Source organism: Rhinatrema bivittatum, chromosome 6, assembly GCF_901001135.1.
Source record: "Rhinatrema bivittatum chromosome 6, aRhiBiv1.1, whole genome shotgun sequence".
Classification (NCBI taxonomy): domain Eukaryota; kingdom Metazoa; phylum Chordata; class Amphibia; order Gymnophiona; family Rhinatrematidae; genus Rhinatrema; species Rhinatrema bivittatum.
The window spans coordinates 185,770,509-185,793,897 of record NC_042620.1 but is presented as its reverse complement, the minus strand read 5'-3'; the positions used below and the strand labels follow the sequence as shown (position 1 = coordinate 185,793,897).

General features: G+C 45.0%; 1 protein-coding gene across 5 annotated transcripts in view; it reads right to left on the bottom strand.

Moving 5' to 3' along the window:
* The window catches only part of CARF (calcium responsive transcription factor), a 435,125-nt gene that overhangs the window by 329,049 nt on the left and 82,687 nt on the right, over positions 1-23,389 (bottom strand). For all 5 annotated transcript variants that reach the window (XM_029606288.1, XM_029606289.1, XM_029606290.1 and 2 more), the window contains 2 exons: positions 12,993-13,077; positions 8,313-8,502 (listed from right to left, as the gene is read on the bottom strand). In XM_029606288.1, coding sequence (XP_029462148.1) covers positions 8,313-8,502; positions 12,993-13,077 — 275 coding nt within the window. The remainder of the gene's footprint in view (positions 1-8,312; positions 8,503-12,992; positions 13,078-23,389) is intronic.

Genomic DNA, 23,389 nt, shown 5'->3' with positions numbered 1-23,389 from the left:
AAACTGCTTTTCTGTGCACCCTCCGACTTAATATCATGGCGATATTAAGTTGGAGGTCCCGAAAGTTAAAAAAAAGTAAAAAAAAAAAAAAAAATTTTGAAATAGGCCCGCGGCTTGAAAACCGGACGCTCAATTTTGACGGCGTCCGATTTCCGAATCCGTGGCTGTCAGGGGGCTCGAGAACCAACGCCGGCAAAATTGAGCGTCGGCTGTCAAACCCGCTGACAGCCGCCGCGCTCCTGTCCGAAAAGAGGCTCTCCCGCGATTTTTACTGTATCGGCCCGAAAGTGTAACCTTTTTTTCTTTTCAATCTCTCTTTTTTTTTTTTAATCTCAGACTGCAGGAATTTGCACCTCCACCATCTGCTGGAGACAGAGAAGTACTGACAGACTGCAGGTGGCAACTCAGCTAAAGTGGCAGTATCAGTCAAAAACATCTCTGTCTCCATCTGCTGGAGGGGAGGCAAAATCAAGCCGTCTGGACTGATCCGGATACATACAGGGAATGACTTTTTAAAATATAGAATATAAAAAACACTGTATAGTCAGGAATAACTACAAGAGTACAAAGCGTGGTCATAATACAATCTTCAGACAAAAGAAATGAGAACTGTATACTCACTCAAATAGTATTATGCCACCTTTCTAAACAGTACTGAACCATATTTTACCAATTTTCAACTGAAATGGCTGTTCAGCTATCAGATTGATCTAGAGAGCATGGGGCAGAGAAATCTATCCATTTATTAACTAATTAGTTAGCCTAATTTCGTATACTGAAACTAATCTTATAAAAAATAATCATTCTATGTATGTGTTTGTCTGCCTCTCCTGTGTGTTTTGCACCCTAACTAAGAACATTTGAACCATTCATCCAATTTATCTCAAATGTCTGCTATAGTTAGCAGAGCACTCAAGTGAGCTCTGGTTCAAACCCTTCATTTGTCACAATTACCCTATACTTAGAATTGCTGTTTGGTTTTTACTTTAGTTTCTCATAGGAAAATAGGCCAGTTCAGACATTTCTGTTGTATTCTTAAATAAGTCAAAGTACACTGTAATGTCATCAAACTGCCTTGCTCTTAATTAGAACTTTCATAACATGCAACACAAAACAGCTCTTTGTGAAGAAGCTGGAATCTCAGGAAGGTGAGAACACATAGTGACATCACTGAGGATTTTTAAAGCTTTCTTGCCATTGGTTGATATTGAGCATTTTAAAAGCTGTCCTGCCAGGGGATACAGTCACAACTATATGGAAGTTTCTGTATTTATAGAAAGAAACTAGGCATTATGAAATGTTCACACATCTCTCTGCTTCAGTTGTTGACTTTCATTCATCAATATAGCACTTTATTCGGATTAGTAATTCTTATTTAGATACTATCTGATATGTATGTCAAAACTGATGGAAATTCCTCCCCCGGCGACGATAACGCGGCAAAAGACAGATAAGTAAGGATTGCATCTTTAAAACCTAAAGACGCATCTTAACTATTCAAAAACCGCGCCGAAAGGGAGCCCCGCCCCCGATCCAGCTCCACCAATAGGAGCCAGCCCTGAGGGGCTTTAAATCAGCATTACGTCCGGCGTCGCGCGCCAAAGGGGCGAAACAAAGGGGCAAGCCCCTTTGTTTCGCCCCTTCGTACAGCCCCGAGGAAGTCCCGAGCCATACCCGCGGAAGAATCTATTGCCAGATATATCATTTCGGCGGCCTACATCCCGGCTCCCACCTGCACCCAACCGCTTCCTCCTCCTCCCTGCCGAGGCTTGCGCGATCGGCGCGGCCTATCCGGGGCAAAAGCCTTCTCACCAGACACTCGAGGTGAGACGTGCAGGAGAGACGGGGGGCAAAGAACAAAGATACCTAAAACGAAACTAAAACTAATTAGCCACCCCAGCAGCACTCATTCAGCCTCCAGCAGCACTCATTCAGCCTCCAGCAGCACATCCAGTCTCCAGCAGCACTCATTCAGCCTCCAGCAACACATCCAGTCTCCAGCAGCACTCATTCAGCCTCCAGCAGCACATCCAGTCTCCAGCAGCACTCATTCAGCCTCCAGCAGCACATCCAGTCTCCAGCAGCACTCATTCAGCCTCCAGCAGCACTCATTCAGCCTCCTGCAGCACTCATTCAGCCTCCAGCAGCACATCCAGTCTCCAGCAGCACTCATTCAGCCTCCAGCAGCACATCCAGCCTCCAGCAGCACATCCAGTCTCCAGCAGCACTCATTCAGCCTCCAGCAGCACTCCAGTCTCCAGCAGCACTCCAGTCTCCAGCAGCACTCCAGCAGCACTCCAGCAGCACTCCAGCAGCACATCCAGTCTCCAGCAGCACTAATTCAGCCTCCAGCAGCACTCATTCAGCCTCCAGCAGCACATCCAGTCTCCAGCAGCACTCATCCAGTCACTCCAGCAATCAGCATTCGTCCAGTCACTCCACCATCCCTCTAGCAATCTTCTAGTCACCCCAGCATCCAGCATTCTTCCAGTCAATCCAGCATCTAGCACTCATCAAGCCACTCCAACACCCAGTAGTCATCCAACAATCTTATCCACCTGCAATTTCTTCGTAAAAAGACAGCATGCTACAAACTTTCCCCATTCAGATCATCCCTCACCTACTCACCCACAGAGCGAATACACCCGTGCTCAATCCACGATCAAAGAGATCCCTGATTCCAATCATGATCTCCCCTCTAACACAATTCCTAGGATTATCTCTAATCACCTTAACCCTTTTCAACTCCCAGTCGCTCTCAAAAAAATCTCATTTGCTCAACGACCTCCTCCTGGACACCCAACCGGACATCTGTGCCATCACAGAAACATGGCTAAAAAACACAGACACCGCCATTATTAACCAGTTGCCAACACAACAATATGACATCTTCTCTATCCCCAGACCTAAAAAAAGAGGGGGTGGAATAATGTTAATAGCAAAAAAAGAACTGAGACTGTCCCAACAAGCCTTCAAATCGACGACCAAATTAGAAATCGGACTATTCAAATCCTCCCAGCTTCAAGTCTGCCTTATTTACGCCCCCCCGGGGCTCCTAGAATCCGACCCTTCTCCACTCATCGAAACCATAGCCAAACACATCAACACTAACTCACCGGCTATTATCTTAGGAGATTTCAACATCCATGTTGACTCCCCTACCCTATCATCTAATTGCGAAGCTCTTCTCCTTTCTCTCCAGGCTATGGGATTCAAACAAATTATAAACAACCCCACACACAAGGCAGGCCACACGCTTGACCTGATATTCACTAACGAAACCATCTCGCCCATCACCCCTCCTTCCTGCTCTCCCATCCCCTGGTCAGATCACTCGATGATAACTACAAAATTATATATAAAACAAAAATTGACCCCTATTGTTACTAAATCCTCGATCCAGTTCAGGAAACCCTGTTCCATGGACACTCTCAACAACAGCCTGGCCGAAGAACTAATTAAACTGGACTTCTCAGATGCGGATACCGCTATGAACTCCTGGCAAACTATTACACACTCAGTAGCTAACAGAATTTGCCCTGTAACAACAAAAGTTATCAACCCAGCCCGCACGAACAAGAAACCCTGGTTCTCAACCGAACTAAGGAAACTCAAACAGGATCTACAACACAAAGAACAACGCTGGCGGAAAGATTCCTCCCCTTCCTCACTTGCTTCGTACAAAACTGCAATGAGCTACTATAGGACATCCATTACCCGCACCAAATGAGATTTCTACGCCAAAAAAATACACGGCTTCTTATATGACCCTAAAACTCTGTTCTCATACGTAGCTGCCCTTACCACACCTATGCCCCTCACCATCCCAGAAGAAGAAGCCCAGAACAAATCTACAGAGTTGGCTATCTTTTTTGATAACAAAATCAAAAACCTTCTTGCCCCCCTGGCTTCAACTAACATGGCTCCAAACCCTTCGCAACCATTAAGCCTCGCAACTAATAACCCTCCACCAAATATCCATAGACCGTCACTAGAAATTCTTGAACAGACATCCTCCCTGGAAATTGAATCAATAATCAAGAAAATGAAACCTTCCACTCATCCTCTGGACCAAATACCGACCAAACTACTTCTCACCATCCCTAACACCATTGCTAAACCGCTGGCAGACATCATACATTGCTCCCTCAATCAAGGATCGGTCCCGGACTCCTTAAAAATTGCTTCACTTAAACCCTTACTTAAAAAACCCAACCTGGACCCAGCCGACCCTGCAAACTTCCGCCCCATTGCAAACCTACCTTTTATAGCCAAGCTAATGGAAAAGCTTGTCAACATCCGACTCACAGACTACCTTGACTACCACAATATTCTCTACCCCTCTCAATTCGGATTCAGGAAACGCCTAAACACAGAATCCCTCCTTCTTTCTCTAACGGACAACATCCTGATGGGCCTTGACAAGGGACAATCTTACCTGCTAGCCCTTCTCGACATCTCTGCCGCGTTCGACACGGTAAACCACAATACCCTCATTAACCGCTTAATGGAAATAGGCATATCCGGCTCTGCACTGCTCTGGTTCACATCCTTTCTGAACAACAGACACTACAAAGTCAAAATAAATGACAAAGAATCTCACTCCATTCCATCAAACCAAGGTGTACCTCAGGGTTCGTCTCTTTCCCCTACCCTGTTCAATATATATCTACTCCCTTTATGCCAGCTACTCAATAGTCTCAATCTCACCCACTTTATATACGCGGACGATGTACAAATCATAATCCCCATTTCAGACCCCATCTCTACTCTAAATTTCTGGAACAACTGCTTACACGCCATCAACCTTCTGCTCTCGAGTCTCAATTTGGTCCTAAATACTTCCAAAACGGAACTACTGGTTATCTCCCCTTGTGACAACAACCCCCTCGCAAATAATGCTAGCATCCCATTAGCAAACCAGGTCAGAGATCTTGGGGCCACCCTTGACTCTAGAATGAATTTCAAAAAATTCATTAACGCCACAACCAAAGAATGCTTCTTCAAGCTACAGGTCCTGAAGCAACTTAGACCGCTCTTACACTTCAAGGATTTCCGTTCGGTGCTTCAAGCCATACTGTTTTCAAAGATCGACTATTGTAATGCTCTATTACTTGGTCTGCCTGCTTCGTCCACCAAACCTCTTCAGATGCTGCAAAACGCAGCGGCTAGGATCCTTACAAACACTCGTCGCAAGGACCATATCACACCAATACTAAAAATTCTACACTGGCTGCCCATCCAATATAGAATACTTTTCAAGGCTCTCACCATCATCCACAAATCAGTCTACCAGCAATCCACTCTCCAACTCACCTTCCCACTTGAATTACATACTTCCGCAAGACCGATCAGAACTGCCTACAAAGGTTCGCTCAAGGCCCCCCCCCAACAAATCATCGGTCCACAACACTATTCACAAGCGAGCTCTTTCAACAGCAGGTCCACTACATTGGAATTCACTTCCACAAGACTTACGCCAAGAACAATGCCATTCAACTTTCAGAAAGAAATTGAAAACCTGGCTTTTCGCAGAAGCCTACCGCTGAAGGATCTCCTCAACCATCACTGACTCTCACTCCCCCACCCCTCCCCAATCCCTTCCCCCCACCCAACCTCACCCTTTCCTTCTCCCTCTGGACATACCAGGCTAATAACTGCCTAGGACAAACCTATGTTTTTGTATCTTACAGTTTTTGTTGATTTATATATTTATCTCTCTCTAATTGTTTCTTAGTTTAAACTCTGCACTGTCTTCCATTGCCCAGGTTTTATGCTCCCTGTTTAATGTAACTTTACTTTCTACCTTGATGTTAATTGGTTTCCCCTCAGTTACATTGTAAACCGGTACGATAAGACCTAGTCTTGAGCATCGGTATAGGAAAAGAAATTAAATAAAATAAATAAATAAATACTCTTTTGTAGTAATCTTACTTGGTTTTCTTCGTCAGCAAAATATATTTTCAGGGTATCCACTTGAACTTAAATCCTTATCTCTTTCTTGTCAATGGCACATACAAATGTCCATGTGCAAACAGTGGTTCCTCTAAAAGTACTCCAACTCGATCAAACATTTGCCCTTGTGATTTAATTTATTGTAATCACAAAAGCAGGAATCATGGGAAACTGTCTCCTCTTAAAATAAATGTTACGTTTGTTTTACTTGGTGCTAACTGAATTCTTAGTATATAAGGTCCCATTTTCCTCTGTTACTTCTAGTCAAAACCTTAGCATCAACAAAGTGTTGAAGTATTCCACTCATCAATCCTTTATTTGGAATTAGATTTGTAAATAGCATTATGAATGTTTCATCTTTCAAATTCATTCTGTGTGGCAGCATTCTCAATGGTGTTTGCTTGTTTACTAATCAATCTGGAAACCAGTTTTTTTCCACATCTTCAGACACAATTGAATCAACACTTACATACATTCTTAGTTTTCCTTTAATAAGCTCCCAGACGTGATTGTTAAATATGAAGGAATCCTTTTTTTTTCCGGCATAAAATATTTGTTCTAGAGAATGTTTAAATTGATTCTGTATTACTGATATCAGTTTTGTTTCCATATCACTGCTCCACTTTCCATTTATCACTTTTGGGGATTGAAGGTTGATGTGTTAGCTTCTGCCTAAACTGAAATGTATCATCATAAATCTTCACTTATTTATTTGTTTCATATGGAAAATGACAAATTTTATATTAGTGACAGGGTCATTGATGCTCACAAATACCATGTGAGATCATCCACACTCTACTATACCAACGTTCTGAAGAGCTTAGAATCTAAGTGAATGCAGGGAAGATAAGTGAGTGGAATAAAACTGGGGCCTCCAGGTTTGCAGCTCTGTCTACTAACCACCATGTTAACTAGTATTTCCTTGTAATCTACAACTCAAATGCTCAGAACGATGGCTTTTTTTTAGTGGAAATTGTAAGTCAATGATATAGTACTGTAAACAACTAATTTCCCAATATCAACACAAATATCTCGATGCTTAATGACCATCATAATAGGCATCATTGTGTAGTGCTATACAGCTTTTATCACTCTGCCTTATATTTAATCATAAGTCAGTCCACTGTCCAAGCAATTTTTTAATTTTTTGATATGTGCTTCTTATAATCCTTCACCTGTGAAAATTAAAATGATGATGACAATGATGCCTATTATGATGGTCATTATTTAAGCATTGAGATATTTGTGTTGATATTGGGAAATTAGTTGTTCTACAGAACTAGTATTTCCTAACATCATTAGACATATCCAAATGATGTGAATATATACCAAGTGAGGCAAGGAAAAGAGGAAGGAGGGTTTTTTTTTCCCCAAATTTAATAAGTGTTCCAGTATGTAAAACAAAAGTTTAGTAAAGTAAACAGATTCTTAGACCAAGCATAAAATGTAATAATTAAACAAGGGAGTTTATTAACTGATGTGTTAGTCTCCATTCTGAGACTTTAATTGGGAATACCTGTCAATCAAGTTTTGGCACCAGTGTTTGTGGGCAGGTCTAGAGCTAACTGAATGTTGGGGAGTATACAGAGAATGTAATTTGTCTTGGATAGTTTACCTGAAGAACATCTCAGGTTGTTAACCTATCAAAACAGATGTTTCAGTCTCTAAACCCCTTTTTCTAATTATTCCATTGTGTGCTCAGTGGCAGAATCTATTTAACTTCTTAATACATGACATGCAGGGACTTTGCTTGTTGGCTAGTGATTATTAATCTTAAAACCCATAGGGCCAGATTCAAAAGTTTGTTGCAGGCTGTGAGGGATTGTGCAGGAAATTCCCTCAAACCATCTTAAGGGACTAGCCACAGCTATCTGGCCCTGTCCTCCTTAAGGATCAGCCCCACAAGGGATTCTGGGTGAAGGGAGGCTCCCCTCACCCTACTATAAGGAGTCATGGCCCACAAGGGTTAGTAAGGCCCCAGGGAGCAGGCAGGGACTGAATGTATGCAAAGGCTTGCTATGTTTAATGTTTGAGTGCTATCAGAACCGCAGATTGAGCTGCATTATTTTCTGTTTTATGTTTCATTGTAAATAAAACTGCACATAAGGAAAACGCCAGTCTACCTCCTTTGTCGCACTGGCTGTTTCCTAAGCCAGGACTGCCCAAGTTACCACACAGGCATGAACCTTGGACTCAGAGGGTTAGAAGTGGAGATATACACCAGAACTGGCAGAATCAACCAATCAAACTGTATGATTCAATTTGTTTGGGTGCAACCTTCCCCTGTGAGAGGTTAGCTCTTGCAGCCAAGATCTGAATCAGGTCATATCGTATAATTAGCTTATAGTAAAACATACCTGCATTAACAAAGGGGATTCCATCATATGGGACATATTGTGACTTCCACATTAGCCGTGTGGCTGGCTTGGCAGGGCTGGGAGATTGCCGCGTCCCCCACACACTTTGTGTTTGCTGCTTGTGCACTGTAAGAACACTCTCTAGCTCTGCCTCACTCACGCAGTACCCACGGTACGAGTCTCCAATTCTCTGTGTGCAAAGCAGGAGACAACAGAAGATTACTGCAAAACATCACCTGTACTGATGTTGAGTATAATAGGAATTCATACAAGGCAATTCTTCTAAACTGGCTTTAGGTACTGAGAAAGTACAAAAAACAAAGTGCAAACTATAGGGAAAGTCTATCATAAAAGGAATTGTAACACAACTGGAACTGCTATTGTACATAGTAATGGAGGTAAAAGTAAGAATTTTAAATGACAAACGGGCCGATACAGTAAAAGTCGCGGGAGAGCGGGCAAACACTCTCCCGGCGCGGGCACAGGCCACTCTCCTGTGCGTGCGATTCTGTATTCAAATGAGGGCCCGCGGCAAAAAGAGGCGCTAGGGACACTAGCGCGTCCCTAGTGCCTCTTTTTGGACAGGAGCGGCAGCTGTCAGCGGGTTTGACAGCCGACGCTCAATTTTGCCAGCGTCGATTCTCAAACCCGCTGACAGCCACGGGTTTGGAAACCGGACGCCAGCAAAATTGAGCGTCTGGTTTTCAACCCGCGAGCTGCGGGCGATTTCAAATTTTTTAAATTTTTAAATTTTAATTTTTTTTTAACTTTCAGGACCTCCGACTTATTATCGCCATGATATTAAGTCGGAGGTGCCCGGAGAAATTAACGCCTACCTTTGGGTAGGCACTAATTTCTGAAAGTAAAATGTGCGGCTTGGCTGCACATTTTGCTTTTTGAATCGTGCGGGAATACCTAATAGGGCCATCAACAAGAATTTGCATGTTGCGGGCGCTATTAGGTTCGGGGGGGAGTTGGACGTGCGTTTTCGACGCACTATTACCCCTTACTGAATAAGGGGTAAAGCTAGTGCGTCAAAAACGCACGTCCAATCCCCCCGAACCTAATAGCGCCCGCAACATGCAAATTCTTGTTGATGGCCCTATTAGGAATTCCCGCATGATTCAGAAGGCAAAATGTACTGAATAAGGGGTAAAGCTAGCACGTCGAAAACTAGTGTCCAGTTGCGGGTTAACAGTGTGCTCCACTGGAGCGCACTTTCTGCATCGTCCTGAATGTGAATAAGCATTTTCTAACCTGTATCCATGTAGAGGTTTAATTTGTTTCTGTTCTTCTTTGCTTAATATTGTCTCCTCTTTTTCTTTTACCCCTTGTAGTAGTTAATGATTTTTCTATTTATTCTTTTTTTTCTTTCCAAACATAGATACAGAAAGATGATGGCAGAAAAAGACTACACGATCTAGTTTGTCCATCCACACAACTGCTCATCTCTGCAATCCCCTGTGATTGTCCCATGCTTTCTCGAATTTAGATATGGTTTTAATCTCCACTAGCATCTATCTTTTTCTTTCCCTAACCTCCCTTATCTTTCCCCTGCTCACATTTCTCTGCTTCCCTTATCATGATTCTATCATCATCCTATGCCTTTTTGACTCTCTCTTCCCCAACTGTGTCTTATTTTCCTCTCATCCTTCTTCACTCTTCCCCTCACCTCTGCCACATGTTTTGCTTTTTTCCCTCCCCTTCCAGGGACATAAAAACCAACTGGAGGAGATATCAAGCTTAGGGACTACTAGATAATGATGTGCTGGATGGGACACTCAGATGCTCTGCGTTAAATTATTTTGTGCAGCAGAGCAGTTAAGAGCCACTGGATAAGAAATTGGAAAAGGTGAGAGCCCTTAGATAAGAAATTGGCAACACTTCACTGGATTTGGGGCAAAGAAGTCCCAAAAGTAGCATCATCCTCCAGGTTCTGGATGACCTCTCCAGCTAAGACATCAGCAGGTCCCAAACATGGAGACAGGCAAGAAGGGATGTTTACACTTGGGTTATCTGTTGATAGTACAGTGTGTAGCCCTGAAATGTCTAATTTTTAAGAAAGCACTTGCTTCCTGCCAGAAGAGGGCAGTGGTGAGAGAATGTGGCATCACATTATCTAGTTATCATATCACAACATAAAAAAGGAGAAATTTGATTTTACCAATTAATTTCTTTTCTTTCAGTCCTGCTAGGCCAGCCCAGATGCGTGGGTTTACACAGGCTACTAGCAGGTGGAGACAGACGATACACTTTTTCCAGTGATAACAGCATCCAGTATATAGGATACTGCAGCATGGGTATAGGCCAATAACTCTTGTGAAAGCAATATAAGCCCAACAATGTGCCCAGAAGGACAACCAAAATCTTTAGAAGCTAAAAACCAGGAGAACACAAACTCTAAAGTAAATCTTCGTCCCAAAACCAATTAGGAAAAAAAAAGGAAGGATAACTAAAATAGTGGATAGAAGCAAACTGGATGATGTTTGGGTGCTCTCTATAGGGATCAAATAAAAACTTCAGCAAGACCTGAAATCTACCACCAAGAATAACTGAACAGCAACCGACCTCCCGGGCAGTTACTGGAAGGAAAGGAAATTAACAGGTAAAAACAAATTTCTCTTCTCTTATCATCCTGTTAGACCAGTTCAGATGTGTGAGTTGTACCCAAGCCCAACATGGGCAGGAAGAGGAGGACAGGGCTATCCTACAAACAGATGCACCAAAAACTCAAGCCAATGGAGATGCAGCATCTGTCCAGTAACGCTTTGAAAAATAATGCAAGGAAGACCAAGTGGCTCTCCTCCAGTGAGAGCTGACAATTCTGCCCAGGAAGACACCTGTGCCTAGAAATCCTCAGGAGCTTGCCAACCTCTGAGAAAATAAGCTGACACAGTTGTTTCTTTGATTTAACAGAACAAAGCAGACTTAGATGCCATCTCACCTTACAAGGCCCCCCAAAAAAACCACGAAAAGCCTGTCAGTCTTATGAAAGGAATTTGTGACCTTCAAATATCTCAGAAGAATAGGATAGAAATCCAAGAAATGCAGATATTTCTCCTTTCCTAAACACTCCACGTCAGAGAACCCTGGGACATAAATAGTATTATTAGATGAAAAGTTGACATGACCTTAGGCAAGAACAAAACTGGTCAAAATGATACAGAATCTGAGGTCTCTTAACCTCCCCCATACAACAATGACCCAAACATGCTGCTCCTACCTCTCTCTTATTTTTGCAAAACTTAATGCGCAGGAAGAGGCAGAAAATGAAAAAAGCCATGGAATGGAAAATGGGGGAAGGAGGGGAGAGACCTGACTCATAGGATCCTTCTGGAATACCATGCAGCTGCCCAAGGTCAACCAAGCCCAGAGGACCTGGGAACAGAAGAATTGAGCTTACTTCAGCCAGGTGTCCTGGGAGCCTGGAACGAAAATGCTCAACCAAGGAAAGAAACACAAAGCTCAAAGACCTTAGAGCTACAAAAAGCACAGCTGAGGAAGAAAGATAAAAAACAAGCCTCAGGAACAGAGTGCAAGGAACGCTCCAGCGGGTGTGTGGCAAAACAGGAGGTTTTGTGTGCATTATAATTTGTTTTGCCTTAAGCCTTGTATTTGCTCCCCAGAGTCCGCTCATTTCCTCTGACTGGCCGCCTAGTGGTGTGTGTCCTCTGCACTGTAGTCTAAGGAGAGGCTTGGAATGCTGGCTTGGCTCAGGAATCTTGAACTATATATAGGGAAACTGTAAAACTTCTTGCTGTGCCATTGGCCAGAAAACAATTAATAGAAAGGAGGTCAATGGTCAGAGCTGATGCTAGTATTTTTTGCCCTGACTGACCGTTCTGAGATCTAGCCCTAAAGGTGCCACAATTCCCTAATCTCAGCTGAGAGTACAAAGGGAGCAGAGCTCTGTGCTCAGGCCCTGTTCAGCTCATGTGGACAGCTTTTTTGCTAACCTCCCAATGCACTAGTAAGTATAGTGAAAAGTGTTTAACTAGCTTTTGCTCTTCAAGCCTTGTTGTTTTACCTGTTCCTGTTTGCAGATTAAATCTTTTTCCGTTCATAGTTTCTTTATTTGTTGATAGAATTTATTAGTTTGTTAGCTCTGCCTGATCTGATGATCCCAGTATTTTGTGCATTAGGTCTGAACATGTATTTCTAGGAACTGTATGATCCCTGTGTTGTGTGGGATCCCTAGGAACCACATGGAAATAGGTTGGGGGTGGGAACTTGCCCAAAGACAAGCAGGGCTCCTAATGACAGGTGGGAAGCTGCCAGTGTAGGAGCACATGCATAGGAGCAGGCGGGCCTGGGCAGTGTTCGGCAGAACCTTCTGAGTGGCCACAGGTTAAACCTGATTGGGTGACAGGAAAAGCGCACAGGTGTTGTAACAGAACACCACCATCTGCTGGGGACAGAAAATACTGGCCTTTGTCCATGCTGTACCATTCTATATGGTGATGATGTCACTGGAAAATGTATGTCCTCTGTCTCCATTTGCTAGTAGGTGGTATAAACCCGCGATTGGACTGGTCTATCAGAACGATAAGGAAACAAGGTTTACTTTGCATTTTTGCAATAAGATGCTGCCTTTTTCCTGAAACTGTCTCTTCTGTTCATATTACAAGTCTATAATTATGATAAAGATGATTTAAAAAATGTATATTATTGTCAGCCTACCTCACAGTTCCTGAGACGACGAGCCCATACAGGAGTATTTGGGGATAGTGGCTGGATAGGGATAGGAAAAAGGTCATCCACTACCCTGAAAAATATTACAATACTATAAAAAGATGATCCAGAATACATCTTTATCTAGCAGCTCTATGTCAGGAATTCATTGAAATGAAAGATCTCACAAACCTTTTTTTCAATTTTACTTACCTTGGGTAAATACTGCCTCCACTGACTATGTGACCCGACTCCAGCCTGAATCAGCATCTATGATTCTCCTTCTATAGACTGCGATTGCCCCACCCCTTGACATCACAGGCACGCCATTTTTTAAATAACCAGGCCAACACCAGAGATACCACATGCGTTGGATGCACGCATGAAGCTCTCTCCTTCATGTTGACTTTGCAAACAAAGTTGTACTGGAATATTTTTGTTTATAGACCGTTTCAATCCACAACAATCACAGGGTGACTAAAAATCAAAAGTTCACAGGTATGGAGAGTTTTAATTATGGCCTGTTATTTGATGTAGCTGCTGGTATGAAGTATTGTTAGTGTTTTGTTAATTTTTTTTAAATTGTTGCGTTTTTAACTATTAGATATTATTCCATTCATCATCTATTTTGAAATATTTATTATTTTGATTAGTAGAGTTTTACTATTATGATTGTTTTATATTTCTTGACTTTGTTTGATGCTTTGAGGAATGGCACTGTTTGCTCTTTCCATTGTTGCACTGCCAGTCTGGCTTGTGGTTTTCACTTCCGTTTTTGTCTACAGGATTCTGTTTATAGTTTATTGTCACTTTATTTTGTAATTGGTGAGGGTTTGAGATATTCTGCTAGAATATAGTTTCTGTGTAGTCTGGTTTGTTTTATTTTCCTAACTGGAAGTGTATAGGAAAATTAGTTCTTTCCTGTTAATTTCCGTTCCTGTAGTACCACGGATCAGTCCAGACTGTGGTTGAGCCTCCTTTCCAGCAGGTGGAGACAGACTAAAACTGAAAGGGTGTCCTACATGAGGACAGAGCCTATCCTGTAACCCTTCAGTATAACCATTGTCAAAGCAGAAAACAATAAAACCAGAATAGGATCAAGCAAGTAACCATAAAGCTCAATTGAGCAACTGTAGAACAATGTAAGAAACATGGTATGACTATCCGCTCTTGCATATACTTGGTACTTGAACAACCAAGGCTTCCGGTGTCATTGCTCAGTATTCTTGCAAAGAATGAAGTATCAAAATCTGCGAATCTGCAAGAACAAGCTTCGAGAGGACAGAAAAGAAAGACAAACAGGGAAGGGTGTCTGGACTGATCCGTGGTACTACAGGAACGAAAATTAACAGGTAAGAACTAATTTTCTTTTCCCTGTACGTACCCGGATCAGTCCAGACCGTGGGATGTACCAAAGCTTCCCTATCCTGCGTGGGACCGAGACAGTCCCGCTCGAAGCACTTGCCGCCCAAAGGAACCAAAAACTGGCGCTTGCACATCCAGACAGTAGTATTGAGCAAAAGTATGCAGGGACGTCCACGTGGTGGCCCTGCAAATCTCTTGCGGAGAGACCGATTGGCTCTCCGCCCAGGAAGTAGCTTGAGAACGTAGCGAATGAGCCTTTAGGCCCTCCGGAACCACCCGACCTCGACAAAGAGAGGCCGAGGAAATGGCCTCCTTCAACCACTGCTCAATAGAGGTCTTAGAAGCCAGTTTGCCCTGATTAGGACCACTCCAGAGGACAAAAAGATAGTCCGAGACCCGAAAGTCATTGGTGACCTGGAGATACTGGAGTAAAACACGTTTGCAATCCAGTTTACAAAGGTCGCCGCCAGCGGTACCCGCAATTTCCTCTGGAGAAAATGCTGGAAGCTCTACAGACTGGTTGACATGGAAGGAGGACACCACCTTCGGAAGAAAAGAGGGCACCATCTTGAGAGAGATACCGGAGTCGGAAATTCGCAAAAAGGGTTCCCGACAGGACAACGCTTGAATCTCAGAGACCCGCCGAGCAGAGGCGATCGAAACAATAAAAATTGTCTTAAGCATAGGGTCCTTTACTGTAGCCCGACGGAAAGGTTCGAACAGAGCAGAGCAGAGGGCCCAAAGGATCAGAATGAGACTCCATGAAGGACAAGTATTGCGAGCGGGTGGCCGCAGGTGTTTGACTCCCCTCAAAAACCGAACTACATCCGGGTGAGCCGCTAAAGGATGACCCTCAACCCGTCCGAGAAGAGAGCCAAGAGCGGAGACTTGCACACGGAGGGAACTGAAGGAGAGGCCCTTTGAGAGTCCCTTCTGCAGAAAAGAAAGAACTACCGAGACCGGGGCGAAGCGTGCTGAGACACCTGACTCCTCACAGTCTCAAAGACCTTCCAAACGCGCACGTAGGTTAGAGAAGTCGACTGCTTCCGGGCTCGAAGCAAAGTAGAGATAACCTCTTCCTTGTAGCCCTTACATCTCAGTCGCCGCCGTTCAAAAGCCAGGCCGCTAGACAAAAGCGATTGGCCTGGTCGAAAAATATGGGCCCCTGCTGAAGTAGACGAGGAAGATGGCCGAGCCGCAGAGGTCCGTCCATCGCCAGGTTGACTAGATCCGCGAATCATGGCCTGCGTGGCCATTCGGGTGCTACCAGGACCACTGGCCCCCTGTGGAGTCTATTCTCCTGAGAACTTTTCCGACTAGGGACCACGGAGGAAACATGTACAGAAGAACATCCATGGGCCAAGGAAGAGCCAGAGCATCCACTGCCTCCGAGCCGTGGTCCCCTCCAGCGGCTGAAGAACCGATTGGCCTTGGCATTGCGCATGGTCGCCATTAAGTCCAGGTGGGGGGGCCCTCACCTTCCGACGATCAGGTCCATGGCTGTTTCCGAGAGTTCCCACTCTACCGGATCGAGCAATTGGCGGCCTGAACATTCTCCTTGCTCGCAATGTGGGAGGCCGCCTGGCAATCCAGGTGTCGTTCTGCCCAGGCGAAGAGACGGCTGGCTTCCAGGGCTACCAGGCGACTGCGGGTGCTCCCCTGACGATTGATGTACGACACGATGGTGGAGTTGTCGGACAGCACTCTCACCGCTCCTGCAGAGCCAGATGCATCGCCCTGGCCTCCAACCGATTGATGTGCCAGTGAGTCTGAAGGGGCGACCAGATCCCTAGAGTGGACCTGGACAGGCAGTCCGCACCCCAGCCCGAGAGACTGGTGTCCGTGGTCACTATCGTCCACTGTGGAGACTGAAGGGGCATTCCCCGGAGAAGATGGGGGAGCGAAAGCCACCACTGCAGGTCGGCGACGGTAGAGGTCGAAAGAGGGACTATGTGAAACTGTTCCGACATCGGCTGCCAACATGATAGCAAAGCTTTCTGTAATGGTCGCATATGTGCAAAAGCCCAGGGGACTAGGTCGATGGTGGAAGCCATGGACCCTAGTACCTGCAAGTAGTCCCAGGCCGTTGGAAGAGGCAGTGAGATCAAATTCCGAATCTGGCCGATCAACTTGAGGGCCCGCGCACTAGGCAAGAAGACTTTGCCCAGTCGGGTGTCGAAACGGGCTCACAGGAACTCTAATTCCTGGGTGGGCTGAAGGTTGCACTTGGGAAAATTCACTATCCACCCAAGAGACGCAAGGAGGGCTAATACCCAATCTACCGCCTGTTTGCAGAAAGCCTTCGACTTGGCCCACACAAGCCAGTCGTCCAGATAAGGGTGAACTAGAACGCCTTCCCGACGAAGGGCTGCCGCCACCACCACCATGATTTTTGGTGAAGGTGCGAGGCGCGGTCGCAAGGCCGAACAGTAGGGCCCGAAACTGGAAATCCTGGTTGAGGATGTGGAAACGAAGATACTTCTGTTAATCACGGTGGATCGGGATATGGAACTACACCTCTGTCAAATCGAGCGAGGCAAGGAACTCTCCGGGGAGAACCACCATGAAGACCACTCGCAAGGTTTCCATGCAAAAACGTGGGATCTTGAGAGCTCGGTTGACCCATTTGAGATCCAGGATCGGCCGGGAAAATCCTGTCCTTCTTGGGAACCACGAAGTAGATGGAATACTGGCCTGCACCAAGCTCTCTTTCCGGGACCGGGAAAACCGCGCCCAGATTCAGTAGTCTGGCGAGGGTTTGCTCTACCGCTTCTCGTTTGGAGCGCCCGTAAGGGGAGAATACAAAGAGATCCAGTAGGTCGTGAACAAGCTCGAAGGCGTACCCGTCTCGTACAATGTCGAAGACCCACTGGTCCGACGTGATTTTGACCCATTCCTCGAAAAAAAGGGAGAGGCGGCCGCCCAGAAAAGGGACCGAGGAATGGGTCAACTGAACTTCACTGAGTGGCAGGCTTAGGGGTGGAGCGCACGGGCTGGCCCTCGCGAAAGGGCTGACGCCCATGAAAAGGCTGCAACCAAGACTGAGACCGGGAAGAGTAACCCCTCGAGGGGCCACCCCGACCATGTGGGGTATACAGTCTCTGGCCCCGGAAACAAGGATGGGAGGGTGTAAAGGAGCGTGATTGTCTCGGACGATCCTCCGGGAGCTTGTGGACCTTATTGTCCCCCAAGGAATCCATAAGCTTCTCAAGGTCCTCTCCAAACAGCAACTTACCTTTGAAGGGCAGAGAGCCCAGCCGTGCTTTGGAGGATGGGTCAGCCGACCAATTGCACAGTCAGAGGAGTCGCCTAGCGGACACCGCCGAGGCCATCGCTTTCGCCTGGTCGCAGAGGAGGTCATAGAGTGCATCAGCCCCATAGGCGATGACAGCTTCCAAACATTCGGCCTGCTCCGCCTCTGCCGACGGAAGGTCCTGGGCACCGAGTAACTGTTGGGTCCACCTAAGACCTGCCCGCAATATGAGACTGCTGCAGGCAGTCGCGTGGACCCCCAGGGCCAGGACTTCAAAAATGCGTTTCATATGCGCTTCAAGCTTGCAGTCCTGTCCGTCTTTCAGGGCCGTCGATCCCTCCACAGGAATAGTAGTGTGCTTGGTGACCGCGGAGACGTAGGAGTCCACTGAGGGATTTCTCAACATTTCCAAACCTTCCTCCGGGAGGGGGTAGAGCTTGTCCATAGCATGCCCCACCCGGAGCCCCGCTTCAGGAGCCTCCCATTCCCGCAGGAGCAATAGCTTGTGCATGGGATGAAATGGAAAAGCGCTTGCCGGAGCCCTGAGTCCCACCAGGACCAGGTCCATATTCTTGGGTAAGGAGGCCGTAACGGTATCTGAGGAGGGCCCCTCCAACCCCAATTTCTGGAGGATAAAGGGGATGAGGGGCTCCAACTCTTCCCTTTGGAACATACAGAGGACCCTGGGATCGTCCCCCTCCAGGGGAGGGAGGATAGCAGCAGAATCAGAAAGAGGGTCAGGTTCTGGGAGTATAGGGTCCACTGGGGGGTCGGGGGGGGTCGGAGGAGGCACACTCGGGACCACCCACACCCGAAGAGACCCCCTGGGGCTCCGCAGCCGGGCCACCAGTCAACGGCGCAGAGCGAGGAATTTTTACCGGGGGGGGGGGGGGTGTCAAGAGGGGCTTCCCCTTCCTCCTGCAGGCTAGTTAAATATGATTTGTGCATGAGGAGGACAAAATCCAGAGAAAAATGGGTCCTGGAATTCCCGGCCGGGGGGGGGAACAGGGACCACATCCTGGGAGGCCTCTGGGCTTAAATCGGGGTGGTAGACCAAAAACAAATCCGGCTCCCCAGCCCCAGGCAGCTCTGAAACGGGAGTTGCCGAAAAATCCAAGATGGCCACCGTTTCCGGGCTTTGCCGACCCGGGAACGGCCTTGGCTGTGCGCTGGGGATGCGATTCCCGGGCTAAATTTGCCTGCCCTGCCGAGGAGGGGCCTTCCCCACCCAGCAGGCAGGCAGAGCAAAGTCCCTCTCGCGAAAATCGCGACAAGGGCAGCCCACAGGCAAGGCAGGCTGCCGGTCGCAGCATGAGAGAAGCCACTCTGAGCAGAAAAAAAGCTAAAAATAGGAACGATTGGCAGCTCGCCAGCAGGAGTGAAGCAGGGGAGGAAACCTGCTGACTCCTGCCTGTCTGGCTGCCGGTTCAAGCCCCCTGAAAACCAAAAGATTAAAAATATAAAAAATATTTTGTAAGTGCTGTGAAAGTTAAATAAATAACTTTAAAACTCTATTTTGTTTTTTTTGTTGTTTTTTTTTTTTTTTTTAAACCGAGCACAGCACTGGGGCTCTAAGCCCCCTCGACAGCCAGAGAAGGGAGAGACGAGAACTGGACCACCAGCCTCGGTCCCCAAACCTAGAAGCACTCACGGACTCAGGCTATGCTCCGCACAAGAGGCGAAGCCCCCCTGAGTCCGGCAAGAGCCAGGAGACGGCACCATCTCCTGCACAAGAAAAAAAACTGATTTACTTTTTTTTTTTTTTTTAAGAGCCAATCAAACTAAGAAGAAGTACTTGCTTGATCCAAAGAAATAAGAAGGATAGCCGGCTAACTAGCTGAAATCAGGAGACCAAAGGGTGAGCTGATGCACCTGCTGGAGACAGACAAATACTGAAGGGTTACAGGATGGGCTCTGTCCTCATATAGGACACCCTTTCAGTTTTAGTCTGTCTCCACCTGCTGGAAAGGAGGCTCAACCACGGTCTGGACTGATCCGGGTACGTACAGAGAATGGTATTTTAGGGCCTGGTGTAATATTTGCAGTGTTGCCTTTTCATAGGTAGTTTTGCTACTGTTTGAGAGCTGGCAGTTACAGGCTGATTCAGAAAAATGCACGGGAGAGCTGGTGAGCACCAGTTCTCCCGGCGCGCACACAGGCCACTCTCATGGGCACGCGATTCAGGAGGGTGGCCTATGCAAATTAGGGCCCGCGGTAAAAGGAGGCGCTAGAGACATTAGTGCGTCCCTAGCACCTCCTTTTTGACAGGAGCGGTGGCTGTCAGCGGGTTTGACAGCCGACGCTCAATTTTGCCGGCGTCGGTTCTCAAACCCACTGACAGCCACAGGTTCGGAAAACGGACGCCGGCATAATTGAGCGTCTGTCGTCCAACCCGCGGCTGCTTTTTAATTTTTTTTTTTTTTACTTTTGGGGCCTCCGATTTTGCTATAGCTATATAGCAATATAGCTAACTTTGCTATTCGGACAGTGACAGAATATGAACGTCTGATTTTAGGAGATTTTCATTTGCATGTAGCTGTTTGCTTGTTATCAGGCAGCTATGATAGCTTTTGGGTGGATACAATTAATTCGTTAACCCACCCATAAATTTGAACATATATTGGATTTAGTATTTTTGCATAATGACTGGCCTGTAGACAATTTCATATTTTCTTGTATTAAAGTACTCTGGTCGGACCATTATCTCATTCATGAAGGTTGTAATTTTAGGTAAGAACACTTGAACTGATTTATATATGCCTGTGTAAGCGTGGTCATATTGAGGTGGATCAGGTACGTGCTACTTGCCTTCTTACACTTAATGATATTGCCATGTCTGGTGTTGACTCCATAGTTGCGGGTTGGCAAGAGACATTACAAACTGTTAAATCAACTATGATTGCTAGAACTTATAAGAGCCCTATGGTTTACTAGGAAATCAAGAAAGGCTAAATGTCAACAGACAGGTTGAATGTCACTAGCATAAAACAAAATCAATTGCTAACAAATTTGTATTTGAATATTTTAGGTGAGTATATAATGTTGATTAATAATCTTTTAATCCTGCATTCAGGTTTTATTCCAACCAGCCTAGTGAAGTATTACATAATGTGAGATCACCGACAACTTTCCTGATAATTAATTCTTCTGATAAATTGGATAAAATGTGAACATTTTGCACAATTTTTCTATGATAAAGTAGATCAACTTTCTATGCAGTTTTCTAATAACCCCCTGATAGTTCCCAACAGTAGTTTAATAGACGATGAACAAAAATGGGAATTTATAATAAGGTCACATCTTCTAAACGTTTGCAGATAATCACAAATATGAATGATACCTTTTGCCCTCTGAGCTCAAACGTTTTAATGAAGGACTTCAGAATAAATATTTTTATTTATTCTGAAGTCTGACTGAAGGTCATCTTCCTGGTCCATTAAAAGTGACCTCAGTAATGAAAGCAGGATGAACTAGCCATGACATGTGGGTGACATCATTCAGTGGCAACAAATGGAGCTCTTTCTCCTAGCTTGTAGAGCTTTTGCTCTATTTTTATTTATCTGATTTATATTCCACTTTTTCACACACTTCAAAGCTATGAACATGTGTGGGAATTCCAGGTGGGCATTTCCTCATGAGCAACCTCAGTCGACTTTAAGAGTTAATTCTAGCTAGGCAGTCAGTCTGCCAGGTAGGCAAGGGGTATTTAGCATGGTTAATTCATCCTGATGACTACAGAGAACACCACTTACGGTAAGCAAACTTGTTTTTCCTGTCAATAAGCATGGCTGAATTAAACATGACATGTGGGGAGCCCTAAGCTGATGGTTGCAGTGGAGCATCTACTCAATAAGCAATCCGGACCCCACCATGGAGAGCAGAGTAATGGGTGAACAGGCTATGCAAAACTGCTTGTCCGCATTTACTGTCACTCAGAGATTATCCAGACATTAATGGTCACAAAGTTGTGTATTGAAGACTGTAAAGGGCTTCACCCACTTGTCTCTTTGGCTGGAGCATTGTTTTCACCAATCTGCAATAGAGCTCACCTTGTAGAGGTATAAACAAGAAATCAAAAGGCTATCTGGCATGGCAATGTATCCTACTGCCACTAGTATGGCGTTAAGTAAGGATGCAGTAGCTTGGTTTCCTGCATATGCTTTGGGGTCTTGAGTAGAGTCTTGAGGCTATGGGGAACCCTTTCCTTTACACCAGTGTAAACAAAGGAAGTTCCATATTCCTGCAGCTGGGCCTAAAACCCACAACTAGACTTAATATACATAAGAACATAAGAAATTGCCATGCTGGGTCAGACCAAGGGTCCATCAAGCCCAGCATCCTATTTCCAACAGAGGCCAAAAACCAGGCCACAAGAACCTGGCAATTACCCAAACACTAAGAAGATCCCATGCTACTGATGCAATTAATAGCAGTGGCTATTCCCTAAGTAAAATTGATTAATAGCCATTAATGGACTTCTCCTCCAAGAACTTATCCAAACCTTTTTTGAACCCAGCTACACTAACTACACTAACCACATCCTCTGGCAACAAATTCCAGAGCTTTATTGTGCGTTGAGTGAAAAAGAATTTTCTCCGATTAGTCTTAAATGTGCTACTTGCTAACTTCATGGAATGCCCCCTAGTCCTTCTATTATTCGAAAGTGAAAATAACCGAGTCACATCTACTCATTCAAGACCTCTCATGATCTTAAAGACCTCTATCATATCCCCCCCTCAGCCGTCTCTTCTCCAAGCTGAACAGCCCTAATCTCTTCAGCCTTTCCTTATAGGGAAGCTGTTCCATCCCCTTTATCATTTTGGTTGCCCTTCTCTGTACCATTGAAGTAGAACCATGTTTGTTATTAAAAAAAAGAAAAACAAACAAAAAACTTTTATTATTTGAAGGCAGCATTCACAGTCCATCCAATCCTGGTCAGGTTACACAAATCAACACACTATCTGGTTTTAGATCCCCCTTCTTGAGTAAAACATCCTTGTTCTTTTCATTATTTCAATCACGTGCAGAAAACAAGAAAAACAGCTCCTTAGAGTAAGGGTCTCAGTACAAAAACCACAGCTTAGCTAAAAACATAATTCTTAGAAGCAAACAATTGTCCCTGATCTTGTTCCACCTTAACTCTGCACAGAACAGGTCTTGGCTTAAAAAAAAAAATAAAATAAAATAAAAAAAATTAAAAAAAAAAAAAAAAAAAAATATATATATATATATATATATATATATATATATATATATATATACACATACACACACACACACACACACACACACACACACACACAATGTCAGTATCTATAAGCCTTGCATTCTGTTAATGACAAGGTTCAGTGATGGAACCTAAGCTCTGCTAGTTTTCTTTCCTTCTTTCATCTCCCCATGATATAACCAGCTACAAGTCTCATCAAGATAAGACCCTCTTTTCTTCTTTGCCACAATAAACAAAATATCTATACATAGCTTTTACTACCTTGAAATAAATTTGAGTGGTTAAAGCAAGAGATTGGTAGTCAGGCAGTGAAGAAGGTAATGATTGAGGAAGGTCTCCTCAGAAAGATATACCCGTGGTGCACATCCTCTGCCTGGCTGGATTTTGCTACAAGTGAATGCCATCGGCTAGAAACAGTTCTGATGGAGCATCTGTACTACCTAAGAACACAGTCTCCTTCTGGTAGGAGTAAGTCTGCTATCCTGGAAAAGAGAGGTTGGAAGGTACTTTCCTTATCCTTAGCCACTAAAGAGGTAAAACTTCTTTACCAACTCCGCTACT